The 26,644-nt window shown below is 40.5% G+C and overlaps 2 protein-coding genes across 2 annotated transcripts in view; both read right to left on the reverse strand.

Annotated features, from left to right (window-relative positions):
* Positions 1-278: 278 nt before the first annotated feature.
* Positions 279-15,627, reverse strand: LOC121957821. Its single transcript, XM_042506608.1, has 9 exons — positions 15,499-15,627; positions 10,866-11,617; positions 8,333-8,495; positions 8,136-8,242; positions 7,390-7,538; positions 7,143-7,279; positions 5,012-5,273; positions 3,108-3,430; positions 279-1,072 (listed from the first exon to the last, which is right to left on the reverse strand). Exons 1-9 carry the CDS (start codon positions 15,530-15,532, stop codon positions 618-620), a joined length of 2,382 nt encoding a protein of 793 aa, XP_042362542.1. The 5' UTR covers positions 15,533-15,627; the 3' UTR covers positions 279-617.
* Positions 15,628-22,270: 6,643 nt separating this feature from the next.
* Positions 22,271-26,644, reverse strand: part of sdc3 (syndecan 3) — a 45,721-nt gene continuing 41,347 nt past the window's right edge. Inside the window, exon 6 of the mRNA XM_042507050.1 lies at positions 22,271-23,526. Coding sequence (XP_042362984.1) covers positions 23,360-23,526 — 167 coding nt within the window. The 3' untranslated portion in view covers positions 22,271-23,359. The remainder of the gene's footprint in view (positions 23,527-26,644) is intronic.

Consider the following 26,644-nt stretch of genomic DNA (forward strand, 5'->3'; position numbering starts at 1 on the left):
ATTCTTACTGAGCAACCAAATCTGATATGTTTGACATAACTCTGAGTCAGACACAATCCTAGCTTATAAACTGTTAATAAATAATAAGGGAGAATTAAATAATAAAGTGTTGCCAGTTTTTGTTCAGTAAATTTTAACATCTTTCTCTCTTGCACACTCTCTTTATCTTATCTGTCTTCATCTTTCTCTCTATCATTCCATCTTTGTATCAAGACTCATTTGAGAGTTGGGAATCAACACAGACTCAAAGCGATCATGATTTGTGAACATGCGTGCATGTATTGATGGGGATGTAGGGAACAATTACACCAGGCAATAAACCCACCTCCTAAGCCCCTCTCCGTCCGCTCTGCAACATAATTGTCTCAATAAAAAAATAGTCCTCGGAGTAATATGTTAAAGGTTGCTGAATAAAATCACAGCCATGCTGGTTAAACGTAAAAATAACAGATAAATAGAACAATGGGCATTTATTGCAGCCAAGCTAAATGCAGCCCAACCAAGCCTGCTTACATTTATATTTCTGAGAACATCCAGAAAGTACTCCTGTTTACACAGGACACTTTAACACAGACACTTCAAACACACTCACACACAAACAAACATCACATCAAACGTCAAAAATGTATGGGGGAGAAGTCGCAGTGGAAGTGGCTGTGAATCTCTCGAGGGCTGTCATACTCAATCTTGACACAGGGGGGCACTGGAGAGCTGTCTGGAGAGGCAGGGCTGACCTGAGAAGGCAGCAGGGATGCGGTCTTGGTTGGAGTGATCTCTGCTCGGAGGCGAGAGGGCCGCAGCGTGGACACAGGAGGGAGGACTGTAGTGCTGCTGCTGCTGGTGACGGTGTGTGTATGGGTGTGTGATGAGCGCTGGGAGCTTGCATGTGAGGGCCCATGGTCCCCCAGGTTGTAAAATGAAGGGGGAGGCAGGGTGGTAGAGGAGGGAGGCTGGTGATCTCGAGCGCCTCCCAAGCTGCCGGGGTAAGCTGGAGGGCACTGAGTACGCTGGTGGATGGCTGGTTGACTGTACATGCTGCCCCACGGGTACGACTGGTACGCCGTGATCCCACCTGCAAGGAGACACAGATTCAAACAGCGATTATTATACATTATATTGTCACTTTACCTTCAAGTCAAGCAGCCTTTTTTCTTTGGTCAGTGTACTTCTGGGGATGTTTCAGCTGCTAGATTTAGCTGCAGAGTGAGCACTCATCGCTTTTAAGCTGCTTGCCGATATGGTCAGCTGTGGACTCAGACCCAGGGAGAGTCTGAGTTAGACGCAGGCAGCTGCCCGGAGGAAGAGAGGATTTGCCACGTTATCTTCTGCCTTCTGCTTCGAAGTGGTGAAATTACAGCTCACAGCAACATAATGGTGCATGCCCGCTACACATGACTATGCGCAACCAGGAATCTGCTCTCATACACTGTGTTTTGGAAGTGACTGATTCACTATACAAAGCATGCTGGGATTCCTGTGATGAAGACAAAGCTGGCAGTTCAACAAGAGGGAGTGACGAGTTAAAAATTCAAACAGTGCTCATATGAGCATAGCCACTCAAGCTGCAGCTCTGGTCACTTTCCTAACAGCTCTGTGTAAATCCTGGAACTGCTTAGGTGATAAATGAATCATAGTTGATCATCTATCCATATAAAAAATAACAGCCAATCTCTTACTTACAATAATTGTATTAATGTAAGTCAGCAATTTGCAGTTTAATATGTAAAATATGACTGAAAACTGTTTTGTACTTTACTAGAGAAGAGGACGAGGTGGATACAGGTGACCGGGGCACAAATTGAGGCAAATTAGTCACGTATAGTGGGCGTGCATTGTAATACAATGCTGTCTCTGGCTTCTGTTTGATATCTAGTACTACCTGAACCTCGCTGTCCAACTGAACATCCAGCTCAAACCTGTTCAAACTCTATATGAAAAAAGAGGAACCTGTAGTAGAATATTCGTAAAGAAGAGCAAAACTCAATTCGACTGTCATAATTCTGAGTTGGGCACAGTGTGATTGTTGTGCATATGATAATAAATAATAATAATAATAATAATAAAAGAATCAACAATTGAGCTTTACCGGATGTAATTAAGTTCTAATTTAGGAGCAGGGCCACACTTCAAACACCTGATATGTCTATAAATGCCTACTTGCCCTTCAAACCAGTTTGTTCTTTCTTTTTTGTGCCCCTCATGACTCCCCCTTTCTCTCTCTTATCTCTTATTGGTCATCTAGGTGTCCGCCGAGCACAGGAGCTGCAGTGGCTCTTCCCCATGGCTTCCCTAATCCTGCAGCAATCATACTGCTCCACAGTTCTCATCTGCCTAACTTAACTCATACATTTCATATTCAATAAACACTCTTTTTTTACAGGGGTGCCCTGGTGTCTGAGTGGTTCAGACACATACCGTAGAACTGGAAATTTCCAGTTTTGATTTTGGATTTGGATTTTATTGCATGTGTTCCCTCTCTTTGCCTGTTTTTACTGGATAGCTCTAATGTCACTTTCAATAGAAGGCTTAAGTGCCAAAATAAATTTAAAAAACAGTTATCTGTATGTCAGTTAATGGTGTAGTTCTTGGTCGACAACCAACAGCAACAGAGTAGCAGCGCGGGTAGAGTTTTTTGGGAATTCAGGAGTCCAGAAGTAAAAGTCTTGCTCATTTTCTGAATAAACAATGTTTTGTGATGAGCAGTCTGGGCACTTCCAAGGCTTGGAAGGGTATGAAAGCTCTTCCACTTGAATGATCAGTGTAGAAGATGAACAACTACATCAACAAATATCTGGTTATTTTGAAGTGGTGTTCTTTGGAGGTGCTACTGAGTCCTTCTTGCAACTAAAAATATATTTAAGATGTCCTTCATCCCAAGTGCCTTCAATCTTATTGACTCAATAGAACAACTGAAACGTAAACCACAGACTTTAAAGGATCTTAAGCGTTTTTAAGGACCTTGTCTATGTTTGTCTTCTAACTGCCCGTCTGCTTTTTGTGTTGTTTTTTTAAAAAAAAAACTCTGCCATAAACCCCTCAACTAATGTGTTTTTCGTGGCTCCATAAAAAAAAAAAAAAGAAAAAAAAGTTTCGTCCAAGTGGCTCACCGTGATGACCGGCCGACTGCAGCAAGATTTGTCCTGCGCTCTGGGACTGGAAGTAAGTGTGGCCTCCTGTGGAGAAGGTCACCATCCCAGTGGAGTTTCCTCCAGGGCCGAAGGTCAGGTAAGAGGTAGGGTTGGAATCTGGAGGGTTGGGGGTGAGGTAGGGGGAGGGGGTGAGGTAGGCCATGTGGGGCAGAGATGCTTGAGGTTGGTGCTGCGGCTGGCTGGTGGGGTAGGAGGTCTGGAGTTGGTAGGAAAGAGGGTTGTTGTTGTTCTGCTGGCCTGAGGTCAGGTAGTCCAGCTTTTCCCCAAAGTCAAATAGAGAACTGAGAACAAAACAAAGACACACACATAAAAATGTATAATGTGTTACGATAGAGATACCTCTACTGTATATTATGTTACGCACAGATACTTTAATATATCTCCTTCAGTCTGCCCAGTTTTTAAAACTAGGGGGGAAGGGAGATACACAAGGGGGTGTATCTAAAGGCTGAAGGCTGCACTGCTAGCAAAGTGGCTAAAGGGGTTTTCAGAAATTACTCAATAACTTTAGCCAGAAAGGGGAGCCCAGCAGAAATAACTTGTTATATGTATATTATTTAGTCACTGATATCAGCCAGCTAGCATCACAGCACCTTCTTGAAGGGTCATTTCCCCCAAATTAAAACATGACTTACAGGCCGTTTATTGTAAATAAGACCTAACATTGCAGCCCGCTGCCGCCAAGTGAACCACACAGATTTGAAAGGGGCCCAGCAGCAGTTAAGGAAAGTTAAGGAAAGCTCGATTTTATGTAAATTTCTCACAGTGAGAGACTGAGCAAGAGCCAGCGCTTGTTTTAATACCTGCAGAAACAGTTCATTTCTCTTCAGCTCGGGTGCTAATATTATTGTATAACAACAACAACAACAAGTACTGTATTTTAAAAAAAGACTGCAAAAAAACCCATTCTGTATTTGGCTGTATTTGGGAAACAGTGCACAGTGTACTTTACAGTGTCAGTGGCAGAAAACAACTGTCAGGATCGATTATGTGAATTTTGTGATCAGCAATCTGAAGATTCTACGTCCATTTGTAGTTCCTACAACACAGTTTACAGAGCATTCATCAGTGTTATCGTTAGAGTTATCGTTCTCTGTAAGGACAGCTTTAAGGGTCTTTAGTCATACTAGCGACTGTGAGGCGGTATTAGTTGTAAAAGCTATTACCAGCAGGCTAACATGCACACAAAGACAGCACTAATGCTGATGTTCAGAGGTGAAGTTTACCATGTTCACCATCTTCTTTAAGCATGTTAGCTTGAGACTGATGAAGATGTCATAAGTTTTAAAGCTATTTGATCATAAAACAAAGTACTAGATGGTTTTAAATTTTGCCTGAGAATTTTGCCGCCACTACAGTGCAGTGGAGATGAATGTATTTTGTGCATTATTGAAAATAACATTTCAAACATTTAAACATAACATCAACCAATCAAGAAAAATACATTAATATTTTTGTCGACACTGGTTCCTATGAAAATATGTTCCTTTGGGTAAACTGACCTGTAAGTCTCCTCACAGCAGGACTGGAATATTTATTGATATTCATTGTTTTCATATCTTCTTGGGGATTGGGAATTTTTTTATAGTGCTGTGATGTATAATTGTAGTCAAACAAACATAATTTCATACAAAGCAATTACTGACTGAGATGCCTCTCAGCATGATTTCTCAAATATTCGGAGTGCCAGCTGAAACTGACTCCCTACTATTACGGTGCTGTGAGGCATCATTAGATCAGTATTTCACAGGATCCCTGCTCCTGTCTGCAGCCCCTGCCGTCCTGTCATCTCTTGTACTCCTTTTCCCTGTTCAAATCATCTTCTAGTATTCATGTCACAGTCTGCTGTGAACCAAGCTGACCTGGTGTCAGTCTGCAGAGACTGGGTGTCACGCTGGACCAGAGCGGAGCCAGCCTCCAGAGCATCCAGGAACAGAGGTGGGGTGTGAGCCAGGGTGTTAAACAGAGGTGGAGTTGGGTTGGTGGGGTTGTAGGTCGTTGTGAAAAGGGGGAGACTGGCTCGCCGCAGGGGGGGAGGGCTGTGCATGGGGCTGGGGTGGTATTCTGCCAACCCCCCCTGAGATGAAAGCTGGTGCTGGCCCACATCCCTCACTCTGGATTGACCTTGGAAATGACACAAAGAGATTAAACAGTGAGATTAAAGCAACACTGTAGTTTGGTTTTAGGGGAATTTTACCATCTCTCAGCATTCAGGGTGAAGGTCCACTGAGCTTTTACCTTAGCTCAACTCAATGCTTACTGCATCAAGGCGTACCTTCCAAAGACTGATGAGTGGTCCGAAAACAAACTGTACAGATATCTGTACGATGCCTCATTTCACTACAAAAACCTAAACAAAGGTGGCGGCGGGCTGGAGGGATATTGCCAGGGAGTATTGTTGGTCTAGCTAGCTTGTTTTACAAAGTGGAGATGGTGGTATGAAATAGTATAGTAGCTACAACAATAATATCCATACCTGACAAATATTTTTGTGAAAATGAATAATTAAAAAGGAACTACTAACCAATCTTTTCAGTGGTTATGTCTCTGAGCGCACAGCTGATCAGTAAGTGGTTTGTTTACATCATGTAACACAGTGCTATAATTATCAGACTCAGTGTGGGCAGAGAGCGATGTAACGTTATGATGCACGACAGGCGGAAACTCTCTTGGTGTTAGGACAGGGTATTCTGCTCGCCCCTCTACGTTACTGTTTGGACACAGATGTGCGTAAGTTTCTTTTGTTCAGAACACGGAGTAACACACAATTGTTAGTGAGGGGGTGTCATATCATATCGTCAACAATAATAGCGGTATAATTTTGAATATGATTTAAAATTTTATCAATTAATGTATCGACATTTTGGGCGTCGCCATCTCGTTTATTTAGAGCTATAAGTGACCAAAGTTGGATGAGAGGCGGTTGCTGAGGAAGAGCAAGGGGTGGATCACACGGAGATGCCGAGGGCACTATCGGCAGACGGTCACACAAAAATAATGAAAATATCACCCCTGGACAGTTATGAAGTCATGAAGGGGGAATTTGCGATTAAGACCTTCTTTGGACCTGGCTGCTAACATGTTTGTTTCGCCAGTAAAGTTGGGCATTAAACATGGGGATTGACGGGCTTCTGGGACCAGCTTCAGATGACCGTTCAAAGACCTGCAGTTTTTGACTTCATTTTTTCAGCCCTGGTTGCTGCTTGGTAGCACAGTGATGAGCTGCATAATTAAATGAGATACACTGTTAGCAGTAGCATCGCACATCAATGTTGGGGCTACCTTGTGTCATAAATCACACGATCAGCACATAAAATAACAAATGCATTAAATTCCAGTTATTTGGGGATCTGATTTTGGTGCTTTTTAAAACAGTTAAATGGCAAAATAGCATAGAGCAACTACAAGCTAATCTTCATGTCTCTTCAACTCTATTGGCTATATAAGGTCAGAAAAAACAGTAACAAATGCAAACTACCACTGAAAATTTACCAAACATAACATTGCCTGTGGTGAACATAATGCCCCTGGCTAAATAAAACTGATTGGTGTGCTGGAGTAAAATTTAAGTAGAAATGGCTTGTTGGAATTATTCATAGAATAATTTAAGGGCATAATTCAGGGAAGGTCTATAATACATAATATACTAACATCTGACCCAGTAAAAATAACCATAGATAGAAACTGGACCTGATATGTATGAAATCAAAATTGTAAATATATATCTTTTACAATCTGCGGATGTCATGGTTTTGTAACAAATTTTGGCAATGTGACAACACTAGTGCCTGCTACTTGATCATATTTCACCATTATGCAAACCTTTTCGTTTCAGATGAGGAAATAACAAATGCATGCAGGCTCCAGTGAAGTCAGGGAAATAGGATAGTGCCTCAGAAACCAAATTTCTTTTGAATAGTAATTATGGAGCACAAAGACCTAATAATGAGCAGTGTTTCGAATGATTGTGTAACTGCGCGTGGATTTCAGCACCTGGGCTGTTGAGGCTGGCCAGCAGGCTACTGTAGGAGGGTGGAGTCTGGTTGGACAGGGTGGGGAAAGAGGGTGCTGCAGGGGCAAGCTGCGGCAGCTTGGAGGCAAAGTGACCAGAAAAACAAGGGGCTCCCTTACTGAAAAAGTAAAAAACATAACACACAATGAGTCATATGTCAAATTAAGCAAAGTAACTTGCACCAGGACAAAAAAATCTACAAAACAAAGAGGGATAATATTGTGATACCTGTTGGGTGCTAATGTGGGTAGAGTGGGATTGATTTGATGGCGTTGGGGGCTGCCACTGCATCCAGCTCTACTCCGTCTGTGTTCAACCTTTGATGTGATGGAGCGCTCCACTTTCCTCCATTTAGCCCTGCGGTTCTGAAACCAGACCTGGTTCACAGAGTCATGCAGAGGGACAATAAAATGGATATCAGAAAAAAAAAATTACTGAGGATGGAGGCGAGAAAGTGGAGAGAAACCGGATGAGAAGGGAAGTCAGAGAAGGGAGGGACCGTAGAAACAGGGAGACACAGGCTATGGTTACATGCACACCTATATTTCCCGTTTATTCCAAATATGAAAATATTCTGAATTTAATGTGGGTTATGTAATCAGCATATCCTGTTTAAATTGATTAAATTGAAATGGATAAAACAATGCAGCACAGACTTTTTCAAGAAGGAGGTTAAATGAATGAGGGAGACTGAGCTGGCATGGTCCAACAAAACTGCCAAAGGTAGGAAACTGTGGAAAAAGCATATTTTGATGCAAAGAAATAAAATGATGAGTGGCTCCAGCTGTTCTACTATTCCATGTTTTGATGTTATAAATGACATGTATGGGGAGGTTAATTGTAGCATGCACGGCTGCATGTAAACGAGAGTGTTAGCAGAATATTTACTTTCATCAGTCATGCAAACAGATCAGTAGGAATATTATCTTTTTCAGAAAAAGGGCAAATGTCAAGGGATCAGGGACATTTCTAACCATAATTCTTTGAGGCGTGACACCAACTGAAGCAGCGATGACTTTCCTCTTCTCGGTGTCAGGATAGTGGTCCTCCTGGAACAAGGCCTCTAAATGCTCTAACTGATCTGCACACACAAAACACAAACACCAAATAAAGGTCAACGATTTGCATAGTCAAATCTGAACACACCTGGACCTACTAACAGTTTGGTTACCAGTGCTGTAGAGTGTTCGTGTTTTCTTCTTTGGTGCAGGCGGAAGCAGGCAGCTGTCCACACTTTCTAGTCCTGGCAGCAAAGGGAAGCTCAGTGGCCGGCCCCGACCCTTGGTGCTGTAGCGAATCGAGCGCCGTGTGGAGTAGACCTGGGTTATCTCCATCTGCCATCAACCAGACAAACATTACCTCACCTCAGTCAAATTCAATCAGTTAAATATTGTCTGATTCACCATGTGCTTACTTTTAAAATGATAATTTTCTCATTGTCAAGTGTCAACAATCACATTTCTTCAAAGTTTAACACAATTTTGGAGAAAGCCAGCAGGGATGTTTGTCTGCCAAAACACTGCTGAGGTCCATCGAAAAGTGCACAACTGAACATTTCAGCCCACACAGAGAAATGCAACAATAATTTTCTGTAAATAAAGCTGGTTTAGAACTTCAAAGACTAAGCTAATCATTTCCAGTTTTTTCTACCTACCTTTCAAATGTGACCCTGACATACCCACACTCTAGATTTGCAGGTAATGGTTTTCTATCATTTTCAATTGTTCTGCCATTATTTCAGGCTGTTCTCATGCACTGTTCATATGTATACCAACAAAAATAATTTAACCAAATCTTGTATATACTCCACATAATTGTGAGCCTGTAATTCATGTATAGCTCATGTATTTGGGAAAGCTGCAATTACGTGGCCAATGAGCTAAAGGTAGTAGTCCTTGTAAAGAGGCAGGTTGGGGTGCTGGTTGGGTCAAAAATCACACATCTTTCTCCAAGGAGGTGTTTGGAAATAACGTCCAAACCATGAGTTATTTTAAGGTACATCATCAGCACGTCTTTTTCCTGAACCTAACCTACAAAACTTTCCACTTAGTACGTGACGTTATTCATTGATTCATCAAATATTTTTCAAACTGCTGTATGAGGATACATTGATTGGTCTAATTTACTGGTTAAATCATTACTAATGTCAAAAAGTAATATGAAAAGAGTCATGGGTATTATCTTCAAATTGCTTAATTTGTCTGACAGTTGATCAAGAATCAAAATAGATGATGATTAAAGGGGCTCTATGTGAATTTCAGAGCATATGAGGTGTCCGGACACAGCTCTCAGCATGGAGGTGGCTGAGCCTGTGGACACCAAGCTAACAGTGCTAACTCCACTCCTCCAACAGCTCTAAACAATGACAACAGTGCTGACAGACTTCACCAAGGGGAAACCAGAGGGTGGAGGCTACACCCCACAAAAACTTTGTCCTGATAACAGCTGTAAAAACCATAAAAGCGCAGTGCAAAGCAAGTGGCAATGTGTTAGCCAATGGGATACACACATGCAGTGACATGCACACGCGGCCCGACCATCTGCCAAAACAAATCACAGAGAAGCTCTGATGACAACAAACAAAAAAGAAACATGACCTCAGTCTCTGCTCAGGTCGTCAATATTCCACTATATCTTTATATGAAACATAGTTTGCTGTTATTTTGAATGTTGCATAAAAAACCTTTAACTTCTTATCATCTAATGACTTCATCTCTACTAACATTTTACTTTTGTATAAGTTAGGAAAGCTCTCTCCACAACCCAACATCCAACATGATGCACTCACAGACCAAGATGGGATTTTTAGCCCTAAGTTTGCTCTCACGGTTACGTTTGTTTTGTAGAGAGTGCCAAATTAAACTCTTGCTCTTGCTTTGCTGTTATCTATGCTTATTTATCTCTGTTTATCTCTGATTCTGGGTGGTGAGCAGAGCCATCCTACAAAATATGGATTACTTTGTAGCGCAGGAAAACAATGATAAAATATAAAACATTTCCACCATTTCTCCTTAAATATCTCCAGTTAGATGAAATGATTTACACAGTTTGACATTATCAAATTCTGCATGTGCTTGTTCCAATGCTTCATTGAATCTCTTTCTTCCACTGATATCACACTACACCGCACACTGAGCCAAATATTCATATCTAAGATGCTATTTTCTCAGCTGCATCATTAATATTGCAGAAGGATGTAGGTGTGCATAATTTCATACAAATTACACTGTAATTATATGTGACAAATGAGTTATTATTAGAAACTAGGAGATCTTGACTTGTACATGCAAACTTGTCTATCGGGCTGAAGAGGTTGAACGTCGTGCTCTGCAGCCAAACACTATTCAAATCAACATCCCAAAGTTACAAACATCTCAAGTCTCTCAGTCTGAATTTGGGAGAAATGTGTCTACAAAAAAGCAGCAGACATGCATAACATTTCCATTAGATTGATGGTGCAGCCATAAAAACATGGCATGTCAAAAACATATCATATTTGAAATAAAGGGGAGTATTATTGTGCATGTAAACATACCTAATGTTATTGGAATGCAATACTACAACAGTGGAGTAGTCTTTAAAGGGGAAATAAGGGGGAACAGTGAGTGCTGAATGGTACAGTGTTGTTCACTATATGTGCTGACAGCTGAATCAGTGTGATTAAGTGAGCAAGTGACTGATAAACAGTGACAGTCTCTTCTCACCTCGAGAGGCTGCGGGCCCTGCGGGGGGAGACTGTGAGGTAGAGGAGGGCTGTGTGACCGTTTTGTCCCGTGAGGCTGAGGAGGTGCAGGCTGGATCGGGACTGGAGGCTGTGAGGAGTACAGCAGGGGAAGAGGAACCTGAGGGTAATACAGCCCCGTCCCCCCACAGCCCAGGTAGATGGGATCAGACAGGTCGCAGCTGTTCATCAGTCCAATGGAAGGCTCTGACAGAGCTGAGCTCTCCTCTGAACTCATTGCTGTCACCTCCTGTATTTGACTCCCCTTTTCCTCCTCAAACTGCTCACTAACATCTTTTAAACCTCTCCTGTTTCTCCCTCGCTCAATTTGTTTCCGACCTCGCCTCTTCCTACATTTTTTCCTCTCATCTTTCTCTTCTAAACTCTTTGTTTCTTTGTCCTGCTTATCAGTGATTGTTTCCTCATTGCTCTCAATCTTGTTGTTTTCCATCTGCACCTCCTCCGCTCCCAGCCTACTCTCTGGCTTCACCTGCTCCTCCTCTTCTCCCTCTGTCACCATCAGCTCCTTTTCTGACACAATAACTTTCTTTTCTTTCTCCCCCTCCTTGTCTTCTCGGTCCGTCTCCTCTTCTGCCTCTTCATACTCCCTCTGATTAAACACTTCCTCCTCTCCTTCCCTCCTCTTCCTCCTCTTCCTCCGCCTCCTCCTCCTTCTCCCTTGCTGGTTCTTTGTATCCAAATCTTCCAGTTCCTCACACAGAAGGCTTGGACAGTCTGCAACAGAGTGAAGTGAGAGGGTTTTTTCTAACTTTTATCCAGGTTCTGTAGAGCCTGAACCACTTTTATTTATGTAACTTGTGGTCAGTTATCTGCACTTTGTCTCTAAAACTCCAACTACTAAGAAAAAAATAAATTAAAAAAACAGGACCTGGAGAAACTCCTACATGGTTTTGTAACCTGTGCGAGAATGCTGCAGCCAGATTTTTAACATGAACTAAGAGGGAAAAAAGCTCATCACACCTGTCCTGAAAGGGATACATTAACCAACTTTGTATCATAACAATGCGGGTAGAACGTGTAAATGAACTGTGGTAAGCTTCCCTCCATCTAACCGCTGCCCATCTCTCTCTCCTCATCTCCCAGTAAAACTCCACCAAATTATACTTCTTGCATCATCCAGCTTTTGCTCAAACTAAAGGCTGTACTTCTGCATTTTCTTATTGCCCGCCAACCACACCGCTGCCACGCATACAAAGAGTACAGAAGTGGATCAAGAGATAGACCAGTGCACATTGAGTATCATGCAACATTATGTTACTGCATTGCCCATGTCTTAAGTGGAAGTGGAAGCCATACTGTGTCCTGCATAGTGAAAACAAAGGCTGAAACAACTGAGCTCAAACTGTAAAACTTAGCAGTGCTGATCAAATATAAACCAAGATTCTAGTCTTAAATGTTTTCAGAAACATGTTTTGGCTTTTTGTTTAACTGTAATAAGAGATTGGTTGTTACCAGTCGGCGGCCATTGTGTCAAACCAGACTATAATAAGATAGTGAACCCCCAGATGGCATCTTTTGCCGCATACACCGAAAAAGTTTTCTAGCGCCAGGCTTTATGTCTGCAGCATGTGATCCACTGACTATGCGCAGCCGTGTTTCCCCACCCACAGGTTCCCACTTGCCTCAAAACTTCAGATTGTGACGGCATCACAGATTTTTAAATGGCTTTACTCGTCTCCAGAAAAGTTCCACAAATATAAAACCACCATTGCACAAAAAAATAGAAAGATTCACATTTGACCTTATTTGAAGTTCGAGGCGTCCTGTTAATATTCCTTCAGATGTCTCTTTTACAGTGGTGGTCTATGGGGAAAATACTTTCTGGGCCGCAGGGGACCGGTGTGGTGCAGCGCATTGACGGTATTCTACCTCTGCAGCAAAAGCGAATGCCAAAGCTTTTTCTCTGATTTCTTTGGTGATACAGAATTAATTTTTAATGTATTTGTGTCTTTTTACTGCAAAGACAGCCTAGTTTTATGAAAAGATCATCTTTCCAGCAGTGAAATATTTCTTAAATCACCAAATTAGCTTCTGGTAAAAAAAACTGACTTAAAGGTTTCTAGACCTGCCTTGGCCTTACTCCTCCATAATTTAGATATGCTTAAACGATACACTTATGTGTCTCCTGATTCCTTCTGTCTGGAGAATCAATTCCAAATTCGGTGAGGCTGCCTTTAGTTGTTTGCTCCCAGTTGCTAGATAGACTCCCTGAGGACTCTAATTATTTTTAAAAGCAGCCTTAAAACATTTTTCCCTCTCCAATGATATGTATTACACAATTTTGGATGGATTTATTTATGTGTGTGATCCTCTGTGCTGGCTGTGAATGTCTATTGTCAGTATCATTTTTATTTTTCCTCACTGTTTACTTTTCCCCCATCTTCTCTTTTTGCTTCTTCATCTTTATGTTAAGGACATTGAATTGTCCCCTGGGTATGTAACTTGATATGTTAAATAAAACTAGAAGGCTGAGCTCAGTGTCGCTGGTTTTTACAAATGTGGTCTTGTTTTACTCCATCTAAAATATGTTTGTGGGTTTTGAACCTTTTCATATGAAGGCTCTCCAGAAAGCAACCAGTTCATGATCAGTCCCTGCAGACATATGTTGATTTCTTTAAATAAGGGGAGTCTGGGGGCATGCTCATCCGAGAAGATTTTTCCCCATTTACAGCAGCTATATGCAATATTTTGCAAGTGATTTGAGATAACAGAATGCCTGAACGTTGTTCATCATTTGGGAAAAACATGATAGCTGCCTGCAAAAACTAAAATGACAGCTTAACAGTTGTATGCCTCCACCTACCAGTCAAGTCTGCATCCATGTCTGTCCAGACTCACATAATACATAGAGTGAAGACTTTGAAGAAATGTAATTAAAAGTATCAAGCGTATTTCTGGGCAAACGTGGATGCTTCACACACATCTTCAACCCAGTTTCAAGATGGACACTTTGTCATAATACGCATATTCATTTTTATGTGCAAAAAAACATGTCATCAGAGGTGTTCCTGAAATTTGCGTTCACAAAAATGGGACAGACGGACAGACGACCAAGAAGCTCAAAGAATCAGCATTACGTTCCTTTAAGCAGAGATACATTACTGAACGGGCCTACTGGGCACAGGCCGGGGGGCTGAAGTGTCGAGGGGCCCCCATGGCCTTCACTTGCAAAATGTCACTTAAATTAACACATACCAACCAGGAAGAGACTCAACAACCAGAAGATGACACAAGACAACCACAAACAGACTTGAAATTACCTCAAACAGCCACAAAATTACCTCAAATAGCCAAAATAGTTAAAAGAGAAAACAACCAAAAAAATACACAAAATGATCTCAAAGAGACACAAATTAGACTAAAATTGACACAAAATGACAAAGAAAAAAAAAAGCCATAAAATGATCTCAAGTGAAACAAAATTCTTAGTCTTAGGCTGTCAAAAGTTGCAAAAGAGAGACATAAAATCACCAACAATGGTATAAAATGATCTCACTAACACAAATTACTAAAAAGAGACACAAAATGACCAAAAAAGACACAAAATAACAGCAGTGGTTTCCAGTGTGAAGCAGGCTTTGAACTACAGCTGTGTTTTTCCCCATCATCTACTGATTTAATCTGCTGATTAGTTTAGAAAAAAAATACTATTGCAATTTCCCACAGCCAAAGATTACATTTTAAAAATTCTTCTTTTGTCCAACCATCTGTCCAAAACCAGTTTAGTTTAATATCTGATAGAAAACTTTTTTTTTTTTTTTTTTGAAATAGCAAATATGCTGGAAGAGTATCATTTTGGCCATTTTTCCTAAAAATAATAATAATTATTATAATAATAAAGTCATCAAAATAGTTATGCAATGTTGAGTCTAAATGTAACCAGAACAATTAAAGAAAATATAATTAAACAGTTAACTGAATAATTAAAATGGGACAAATCTAAATAATGACAGCATTTATTACATTAAGACTTTATGGGGCAGGTATTTGAGGAAAAATAGACTCGTGTTTGTCAACCAAATGTTCTTTAATTCAGGATAAGCCTATATTCCTTTTTTAACATTATATTAGTGAATACAGTTTTGCTGACTATTTCACTATGGAAAGGTGCCTATAGGAACAGCCTAACTTGAAAATGTTGGAGGAGTTATTTCTTTCATATCTGATGAGTCATGGCTGACCTGCAGGTTGGATAAAACCTGATAAACTTCTTCCTCGCGAGGAGCTGCTGCCTGCGGTGACTTAATTAGTGTCCCAGCTGTGCAGCGCCTCGTGCCACCTCAGCTGACCGTTAATTAACTCTGAACGGCTAGCTGCTGCTAAACTAGCTAACCTGTCCCCGTCTACAAACACCGGGTCGTGAATGTTAATAGCCGAGTTTTAAATTCTTAAATTGTCTCTGTGGAGCTGAGCAGCGCGGGGAGCGGCACCTCACAGGAAAGATTATGAGCTTTAAATACACCCAGGAACTTTTAAAAGTCCTTCAAAGTTTAGAAAATGACACAGAAGTGGAGTGAAGAGTATGTCTGGCCTACAGGTGAACGTGGCCGCAGCGAGCCAATAAACCAATAAAACAATTAAATGTGGGTCCTTACCAAAGTCTTCAGCTAAATCACAGTCTTCTTCCATTGCGACAGTCAAAAGCAATAAACTTGAACTAATAATCAATTAAGCAACGCAGGGTCACGAAGCGAATTGCTCCTGGACTGGAGGATAATGAGCCTGATTGATTGATTACCTCCCACAGCAGTGAGCGTGACGGACAACTATCGCGTGAAGGGTGAAACCGAACCAGCCAATCAGTGACCAGAACAGGCCCCAACCCTATAGATACACAGTCAACAATAAATAAAACTGTCACGTGTTCGAGTTTACCTTCAATTTACATCATATAAGGTTGTTGTTTTTAGCAATACGACAGAAACTCTGTTTATATGTTGTTTGTGCCAATTTTTCTATTTATAAATCCACATTTACAAGTTTACTGAGCTGACAATCTGTCAAAGAAAATATTTAACCTATAGCTAATACATAACAGCTGCAAACTTTACAAAGTTGTCATTTATTCATTTTTAATTCATTTTATCATCCTAGTCCGCCTGGTGTGTTAATATGCACAAGTTGAAGTTGTATACACACACAAGTTATATTGTTTGTGACCTGCCACTTGGCACACAAGTTATATTTATCTACAAAAATGTAGCAAGAAGCAAGAAGGATATGTACTCATTAGAAGTTGAAAGCAACTAAGTATGTCTAAACAAGTGCTGTGTCTAAGTACAAATTGGAAATATTTTAACTGAGTATTTCCATCTTTTGCTATTCTTTGCTTCTACTCCGTTACATTTCAGTATTGTACTTTTTGCTGCGCTACTTTAACTTGACACATTTTACATTGTGGTATTGGTACTCTTAGTTAAGTGAAGGATCTGAGTGCTCCTTCTACTGTTTCTATTCATATTGCATGTGATACTTAAAAGTGAATCTCAATGATTTCTTCATAATATCCATGGTGTCAATATAATGATGCGATAATGATGTTAATTCTGGTGGGACTTGTGTAGTATCTCAATAAAATTGACTATCATTATCACAGTTATTTTTTTGTGAGATTGGGAATAAAAATCCATGAAGCCTATAATTAAAAATAATCATGCCAGTATGAATCCTATTACCATAAAACTACATTGTAGGTTAATAAAAGACTACATTGTTCTGAAACTGGAGTCTTTAGATGCATTATAATGTGATTTGGGTTTTTAGTGCAGGTTAAATCAACTGTTGAACACTGATGGGCTGTAGTTTTTTCTGATATTTTATTCAGTCATTTGTGGCCAAACATTTACACAAAAGAAAAAGTTAAGAAGACTTTGTGGCTAAAGACAGTTGGATTGTCACCTCTTAACAGACAATGTTTACTTACAACCTCTCGTCTTCGGTTGCAGATGTTGTTTCCAATTCAACCATAGAGTAATTTTTGTTTTCAATCTTTTATTTAATTTAAGGCCTAACTAGATACCACTGCTGTCATTTTGTGTCTTTTCTGGTCATTTTGTAACAGTTTATGTCATTTTTTTTAAAAACTGTGAGATTGTTTTATAGCCCTTTTGGTCATTTTGTGTCTCATCAGGGTTTTTTTAATGACAATTTTAGGCAAATTTGTAGTATCTCTGAAGTAATCTAGTGTATTGATTGGTCATTTTCTATTTTGTGTCTAATTGTGGTTGTTTTATGTCACTGTCTGGTTCTTGAGCCTCTTCCTGGTTGGTATGTTTTAATTTCAGTGACATTTTGCCAGTGAAGGACAGCCCCCCCCCCCCCCCCCCCCCCCGACCTGTGCCCAGTAGACCCATTCTGTAATCCATCTATGCTTATTGGTACATAATGCTGATCCTTTGAGCCTCTTATTCTACAAATGCCTAAAACAGACAAAATAAAAGTAATTGTGAAAAAGGTACATATATAATATACATATATTTATATAATACACATATACTATAAGTATACTATATTATGTGCTATATATATATATATATATATATATATATATATATATATATATATATATATATATATATATATATAAAGTTCAGTATCTGTTATTCATTTCCATACATTTGGCAGTTTAACATCATGTTTCTGGATTAAAAAAAAATAATAATCATGGAGTCTGGATAAAAGCTGGTTTTCTTGCTCCAGTTGTTCCACTGTTACCCACCAGATGGGGTACTGACTGGCCCCCAGGCACCTCAACGCTTCTCAGTCTCCCCTAACTTCACTGTTCAGCTTTCACTCTGTTCTCCCCCTCCCAAACAGACAAATACTCACATAAACCCCCCTCTTCCTCTGTGAGAAGCGCATTTCCATAACAGCAGCCCTCTACTCAAGGCCAGGACAGCTTGTTGTCTTCTGTGGATCCGGGAAAAGGCCATCTGCAGACTCCGCCTCATCAGGTGACCTTGATTTCATCTGGTTTGATGCAAACAATATAAAGCTGCAATTGGTATAATTTTCTTTCCTGTGTGCTCACAAATCCCCACAGACAGTTTATCTAATCACTTCATAAGTACACTTTTATGCAATGACTTAAGAATAATAACATCTCGAGCTCTTCCTCCCATGAGGGTCTACTGAGTTCAGCAAGTGTAAATAGGCTGTTAAGAGGCTGTGATCACATATAGATCTACAGCAGCTCTGTCAGGCATACAGGGTTGCGTGTAATGTTACTGGGTCACAAATGGTATGAAGGCCTAGATAATGCTGGTGTGTGATAACACCAGAGTGAGACTTCATGTCTGCATGCGAGTTCTTGAATGTATGTTACTAAAATACATTCTCTCTCTGCACATCCGTTTTTTATGCAGCGTGTGAAGTGCTTCACTGCTGAGTCCTGAGTGGCGAACAAATCCTGGGCCTCCAGTTTGAGCTGAGTCCAGCACCAGGGGGGAGTTGAATCAAAGCCAAGACCATGATGAAAAGGGTCAGTTCACCCAAATTACAAAAAGGGATATTTATCACCCACACAGCGGTATGTAAACTGTTTTTTTTTTTTTTGGTTTTTTTTTTTGTTGTTTTTTTTGCTCAAGTTTTGAGATATCTGTCTCTGAGATGTACTCTTCCACCCCAGCAAAGTGGAAAAAATTGAATTTCATTTGTAAAGCTCACATAATTGAAAAATTACATTTAAATAATTCAACAGTAGTGTGTCTTTCCAGCAACAATGTCCTGGTTACTTCGGTTTAATACAAAGACCACACTGACAACAGTTTACTTTCTACCAAGAGAGGTTGTAATGTGAATAGCCTATTCTGTGGATTATCAAAAATAACCAGGACAATATCTGTAGAAAGCAAGGGCCAAGGTTTTATTTCAAAATTGGGGAAGACACATATAAAATGAAGGATTTGGGGTCCTTCCTTTGGGAAATTTTGATTGTAAAACACTTACAATCAAAATCTACACCTATGCTAGAAAGTGTTGATGTTTTTGTCAACATAATGTCATAATTACTGTGAGCGCCACAAAGTGTATTAAAATAGAGGCAGAAATGTCAGATAACATTTAATAAAAAATTTTAACCTATATGCAGTGTGACACAACACTAGAGGATTAGTAAGAAAATGTGCTTTTAAAGTCATTAAACTCATGTTACTGTCTGTACAAAATACAGCTTTAATTCAGGGCTGAAGAGAGAGGACTATTGATTTAGCCAGAAAAATGGTACTTAACCTAAATATTACTCAAGTGGAAACTGGATTAGTTGTTTTAAAAACTCTGAGTTAAAGTGCATTAGCAGCTCTACTGAAAACTCCCTCAAGTAGCAGGTACATTTGGTGATAATAAAAAGGCCAACAGGGGATACTCACAATATTTTGGTTTATTTTTCTCTCCAGTTCTCTATTGTACTCAAGCACTCTTTATTTTACAGAAAAGCTTTTTTTACACATTATGAGTGAAAAGAGCACCCTAAAACTGAATAGTCTTATGATTTATTATGTAATGTATTATGTAAAGTCCTTCAGTCCATTCGCCCATTATCTACACCTGCTTATCCTTCAGCAGGACGGTAGGGGGTTTGAGCTTGTCCCTGCTGACATTGAGTGAGAGGTGAGGTACACCCTGGACAAGTCATAATTGTATTAATGAACAAAGATAGATTACTTTGACCCCTAGAGGCTACAAAAATGCCCAGGTTCACTGCATGTTAATTGGTTTTGGTAATTCAATTAATTGTGTATTTGTTAGGGAATAAGCACCGCTAAAGTACAATATCAACTGAAGTGGGCCTTAAATTATTGCCTAATCTTTTTATTTGAGTTTATATTGAGTTCACATGGTGGGCATTCCTAAATAAATTTAATTAATTTAAAAGTGACCATGGACATTTGAAAAATCACATGATGTTTTCTCAGTTTGCACAATGTGACTACAATGTGACTAATTTTAATATTTTTCCAGGACAGGAGTACCGGTTTGAATCAAGTTCACAAAACATATTTTTCCTCCTACCTGTAGTGCTGTTTATCAGTCTAGACTGTTTTGGGATGAGTTGTCCAGTGTTGGAGATATCGGTTGTACAGATGTCTGCCTTCTCTCAAATATAATTAAACTAGCTGTCACTTGGCTTGTGTTGCTCAAAGTGACAAAAAATACATTCAAAAAAACTCAACAGCAATTTCTCCTTCCAGAAATGAATGAAATGACTCGATAATGCACAGACCATGTGCTCACAACAAGGTCTGTGGATTATCATGAGTAACCGGGTCATAGTTTCTGGAAAGAGACATTATGTTGAGTTTTTCAAGTGTATTTCTTAGGCACTTTGAGCACCACAAGCCGAGTGCCATCTGGTTCCATTATATTCAAGAGAAGACAGACATCTTTCAGGCCAATATCTATCTACACTGATGAGCAGTGGGTAAGAGGAAAAGATTTGTATTTTCAATGTGAAGGTGAACTGTTCCTTTAAAGGAATAGTGCAAAGAATGAGATAAGGAAGCTACAGCCAGCAGCCAGTTAGCTTAGCTTAGCATAAAGACTGGAAATAGGGGGGAACAGCTAGCCTGTTTCCGTCCATAGGAAACAAAGTCAAACTACCAGCGACTCAGGTGTTATTGACGGTGAACTGGAAACTAACAGCAGAATAAAAAAAGTATCATTGATGCGCTTAAATTTAAAAAAATAAAAAAAAAAAAGACAAGAGAGGACAGATTTACCCAACCAGGTTTTTTATTTGGAACAGAGTGGCAGATTAGTGACAGGGCGGTGGCGTGGAGGATCCGCCTCCTCTCGCTCACTCAGCCAATGACAGAAACTCAGCCTTAAAAAAATGCAAATGTATAAAAACAGGAATGGGAACAGCAAAACATAGAGTAGTGTAGCCTCCGTTGGGCTTCCCACACACACACACACACACACACACACACACACGCATACCTACACTCACACACGTACAAATTCAACCTCTGTCACACACACGTACACACCACGCACACGTCTTATTTGGCTACGCAGGCTTAGATGGGTACAAACACACATGTTTACACTTTGACAGTCACTTTAAAAAAGACAGTACGTGTTAAGATCATTCCTGCCTGTGAGAAAGTGGCGTGTGTTGTGTGTCTGTCTGTCCTACGGCAGAGAGACAGACAGGCAGACAGTCAGACAGTGAAAAGACACAGTCAGTGTGTGTGAAAGCCACTGTGAGGGACCAGCTGCCCCTCGGTCAGCAGTGAACAGACGAAACACACGCAGACGCACACACACACACACACACACACACACATACGTCGACAGGCTAGTCAGTGTACACAAGAGTCTGCTGTGAAATACCAAGGTGAAGCACTCAACCACACACACACAGGTGGCGCGTTTCGATGAAGTGTAGACACACGTATTCTCACACTGGCGAGGGGGCAGGCGACATACACACGCAGGAGTGGAAGAGGTGTGTTACCTGTCTGTGGAAGAGCGTGAGAACTGCTGGAGTAGGTAAACACACACTCGACCACAGTACATTCCAACTTTAACTCACCCCTCTTCTCTTTCAGACGCACAAAAACACACACACAGGCATCCACACACACCCAGACTAGTATAGTTTTGACTCCCATGCATTTTTGTTCTACAGTACTGAGTATAATAGAAGCTACTAGCCCAGTCGCACTGGTGTGGTTATTGTTACAATCTCTTAGATAGAAGCACAGCCCTCCTGTCTCCTCACATTCCCCGTCCCAAACCGAACCCCATTGTCCCCTCCCGATAAAGAGCAGGTTATATATAAAGTTGACCCCACAAACACTAATTCAAAGCTCATAATCATGACAAAAGTTGTGATTTTGACTGGATTAGCGCATGTGTTAGCAACTTCCTGCACGGATTCACACTTTTCATTAAAGCCCCTCCCAACACCCAAAGGCCCCTCCCATCCCCAAACTGAGAGCCAATGGTGGAAGAAAAAAAAGTGAGGCATGCAAAAGGTGCGTGTGTGTGTTGGGGCGGGGGGGGGGGTCGGATGACGCGATGACTGGACACGTAGTTGTGCTTTTACACAAACAGACCAAACTCTAAACCAACCGGCAACTGATCGATTAACTAATCAATAACATATTGAAACCACCCGCTCTTGCTCGTATCACAAGTGATGACTATCACGATGACGATGATAATGATAATGGGTTTGATATGTGTTTGAATGATATGATTTACAGGTAAGTCTGTGTTGTGTATTTCAATGCACAGCAATGTCTGCACTTGTTTGTGTGTGCATGTGTGTGTTTGTGCATGTGTGTGTGTAAGTGTGTGTGCCTGTGGCTGACGAGAGCACAGCTCATCTAAAGTGATGACAGATGTGATGAATAAAAACTCTTCATGATCATGCAGATGGTTAGTGATGCCAGAAAGGATACGCTGATATTTACATATAAACTTTTTTAAACTGCTAAATACACATCCTCCTGTTTAAGTTTTTATTATTATTATTATCATTATTACGGTATTATTATTATTATTATTATTAATCATTATTATCATTTTTCACCATCCAGCCCAAACACTGATATATTATTGGTTATTATTACTATCCGTAACTAGTCTTTGTACAGCTTAGAGGAGCAGATTGGCTGTGTAAGAATCAGCCAATGTTTCCACAGCGGCTCCTCCACGTTGGGAAACACACCAACAGATGAGCGCTGTTTTCTGGTTGGCCGAGCACAGAGAGAGAGGTCAGAGCCACCTTCGAGCAGATACATGTGCATGTGCATGTGTTGTAAGCGTGTGTTCATGTGGCTGTATGGATGTGTGTATGCGTCTCTGAGCACCAGAGGGATGGAAGGCACAAAAGAGACCTTTCCTCTCACCTTTGACCCTGGGCTCTGTGCGGCCAACCAGACGTTCTGTGTGTTTTTTTTGGGGGGGGGGCTGAGGGGCCAGAGTCGAGCCCATTTTCTTTTGTCTCGCTCAGCTTGCCTCGCCCCTCTCCTCGTTCTTTTTAGCCTTTTTTATCCGCTCCATAAAAACAGAGGAGAAACTCTTTGTGCCGGAAAACACAGGTTAAGAGCTTGTGTTTTGTTTTCTTTTTTTTTCTTACAAAATAATCATATCATTACATACAGAACAAGAGAATCTGTAGAATATTAATAACAACATTTACTTTAAAAACATCTGGTGTGTATGTGTTATTTTTTCAGAATATATTTGGATTTTTTTTTTCTTTTTTTTGTCCTCTTTTTTTTTCGTTTTCATTGAAAAGAAAGTTCCAAGTCCGCAGAGAGAGAGGCGCTCTTTAGTGTTTCGGAGAGAGGGATGAGGAGAGGCGAGCAGATGAGGGGGAGGCGGCGAAGAGGAGGAGGAGGAAGAGGAGGAAGGGGCTTAGAGCTTTAGAGTATCTTTCTCTCTTTTCTCTCTCGATCTTTCTCTCTCCCTCGGCGTGCGGTGCGTCTCTCTGGTATACGAGTGTTATGCGTAAAACTCCTCCTGCTTGTCTGGTTTCTGGTAGGTGACGGTTGCCTGTTTGGGTTCCTCCAGCGTGTAGCTGCCCTCGTCCTTCTTCTTCATCCTGTACACCAGCAACATCACCAGAAAGGCGGCAAACAAGGCACCCACCACTCCTCCCACTATCACCGCTGAAAGGAAGACACAAAGAGAGTGGATATCTTAAAACCCTCCAGAACATTACATATCCCAACAACACTCAGAAATGCACATGAACAAACACTAAAATACCATTAGAGCCGCTGTTACTTCCTGCAGCCGACTACATCACTACAAACACGCGCTGCATCAAACACTCCTAAAGCAGAGCAAAGCTACCACAGCATCACTATCACCAAGCCGCTAAGTGAAGACTGATGAGCCTGAATGTGCCAACATACGTTCTGTGTTGCCAACAGCTTTGTGCTAAATTGCAGCCCTGTAGTGCTACACAGTAGTTCAGCCCGATGGGGCTGGTGTAACCAATCTGCAGCAGCTGCATTTCACCACCTTCTTCTTCACACATCGCTAATGAACTCTTGCTGCGTGCGATAGATTAATGTGTGGTTATCAAATGAGGAAAAAAAAAGAACCTTCCCTCGTTAAACTAATTGGTATTGATGCCAAAATGGAGAACAAACTGTTTATTTTCCAAAATGCTTGAGGAACACTTTGTGTCCTCTCATTGTGTGGGAGGTGTTTACTTTGTTTATTCCATTACTGCCAATATCAGAGTACACAGGCTGGGGCATTTACAATAACTTTTTCCAGTGTACTTTCACTGCAAAAGAGTATTCACCACTCTTGACTTTTCACACTGTTTCTTGTATTTAAATCCAATAACAAAAATTATTTTGATTTCCTAAATTGAATCATGCAGTTTTTGTGTTACTCTGTGCATAAATATGTCATTTGACATTAATGATTTTACTGATGGCAGACAAGGTAACACAAGAAATATTAATTACACTTCCAAATGCACTGTTCGCACTTTTATATAAAAGGACATGATGAACTAAATTTCCTTGAATCACACCACAGCATTATAGTACATCTATACAGATGTCCAACCCTCCTGGTCAATTTGAACCTAACCCAAATGTCTTGAAACTGTCTGAGGAAGCCAAAGCACCTGGAGTAAAACCACACCAACAGGGCGAATGTGCAAACTTCTGACAGAGCATCAGTGCTAACAGCTGTGTTAGTGTTCGCCTGAGTGCAACATTCATAGCACATGTATGATTCACAGTCTGAGCCCGGATTGTCTGCACACAGCTCTCAACATGGAGGTGGCTGAACTGGCAGCTAGCAGCTAACAGCACTAGCAGCGCAAACTGTGCTGACAGAGCTGACAGGGTTAACGTGAACAACAGTGGGTGTTAGGGATCAGTTATCTTCCCTTTATGTATGAAAACAGAGCCATTTATTGAAACCATTACTGCGCACAAATTTTCATGTTTACTGTAAAGATGATGTTTCATGGACAATTGTGGAGGCGCAATTCTTTCCACTACATTACCAATTTGTTCCATTACGTCATAAATTTAAAAAAAAAATAAAATAAAACTGATATGTGCCCCATGGTCGTGACTTGCTTGAACTACACTTCACCACTCTTCAGTGATAGAACTTAATTTCCTCCGTATCCGTTATCTTTCAGAAAATACAGATGAAATGAATGCAGAGTACAGACAGAAGGCTCCATCTGTGTCCATAGATTTATCTAACGCTGAGCACCGTGAGCCCATAAGCTTCTGCAGCGCCCCCATTCTGCTACCGTAGTTGGGGATAGTCTTATCAGCAGTAACCGCTGTCTGAGTGCTATGCATTTAGCTTGCAAGTGGGATTCACACAGAGGGACTCACATGCGCTAACATGTATGTGCAGTCGTGCCGTCTACCACAACAAAAAACAGAGAAGCTCAGATCACAACACACACGGAAGTATTATGACCTCCTTCTCTGTCCAGGACACCTTAATCCTCTGTATTTTTACATAGAATATGGTAGTATAGATGCCTTGCACAAGTATTTAAACTTTTGGTGCCATTTCTTTCAAAACGTGGGGGAAAAAAGGCAATGATCAACTTGGTAAGAAATATTTAAGTAGATTGTAGTAGAAATAAGTAGATTAAGCAAATTATTTTTGAAAAGCTAGGAAAAAAATGTCTGGAGAAAAAACAATATTTATATTTCTCATCATTACATATATTAAGTTACGTAACAGAATTATAATAATTTGAGCACTTTTTCTAAGTCTTGTTTTGGGTTTTTTTTAACTTTCTTTCTAAAAAAAAAAAAAAATATATACATTTTTTTCCAAGTAGTTTACTTATACTTTATGCTCATTTCTTGCTAAGTTTGAAAGGAAATCAAACAAATTTGCTTTGGTTTCAAAGGGTTAATGTATTAATGTCTCGTACAGGACCTTTAAAATATCAAAGCACTCAACACAATTCTGTGAAACTCTTTTCTGGTAAAAAATAAGCTTGTGTGAAATGAAAATTTTATTGTTTCATTTATCAAAACTTAAAAAACAAGAAACTTTCATCTTCATGTACTGACAAACTCTGCCATAACTTACTTACTAACTTTGACTTCTAATCAGTGTGAAAAGTCAAAGATGGTAAATATTTGCAAATCCTTTTTAACATGTTAATCCCATGGATGAAAGTGAATACAGCGTCTATACGTGTAAAGCCCTATACATGATCTATGAGTCTGTGCAGTTGTGACTTGGTTCTATCACACAGACACTCTAGTCTAAAGTCTGTTGCCTCCTGCTCTTTACCGATGACCAGGAAATCAGCGAAAACCACCGCCAGCAGTCCACCAATCAGAACAGCTGAAGGAGAGACAGAGAGCCAGTCAGGTCAGGGAAGTTGGCTGCTCCCTCACTTTCTACAACAGCTCTTTGGGATGAGGAGAGGGGAGCACTTGAAAAGAGAGTGGATTTACCCAGAGGGAAAATGATGGGAAAAAGCTGGGAGAAAGGAAGGCTTGGATAACCCAAGAAGAGGATTGCTTGTTCTCACCGGGTCAAATGGGGCTAAGTAGCACATTCACTTATCGTGATGAATCTGCACTACGTGAACGCGAGGTAATGCCAGTTTATCTTAGCAGCTCCCAGAAAGCAGGGAAAGAATACAGGAAGCAACAGGGAAATGTGATCTGTTGATCTAAGAAGTGACTACCAAGTGGGGTTTTTTTTGACAGACAGACACAGAGCTGGATGACCGGGGAAAAAAACATACTAAAACATTATTAACAT

The sequence above is a fragment of the Plectropomus leopardus genome, chromosome 18 (assembly GCF_008729295.1).
Source record: "Plectropomus leopardus isolate mb chromosome 18, YSFRI_Pleo_2.0, whole genome shotgun sequence".
NCBI lineage: Eukaryota > Metazoa > Chordata > Actinopteri > Perciformes > Serranidae > Plectropomus > Plectropomus leopardus.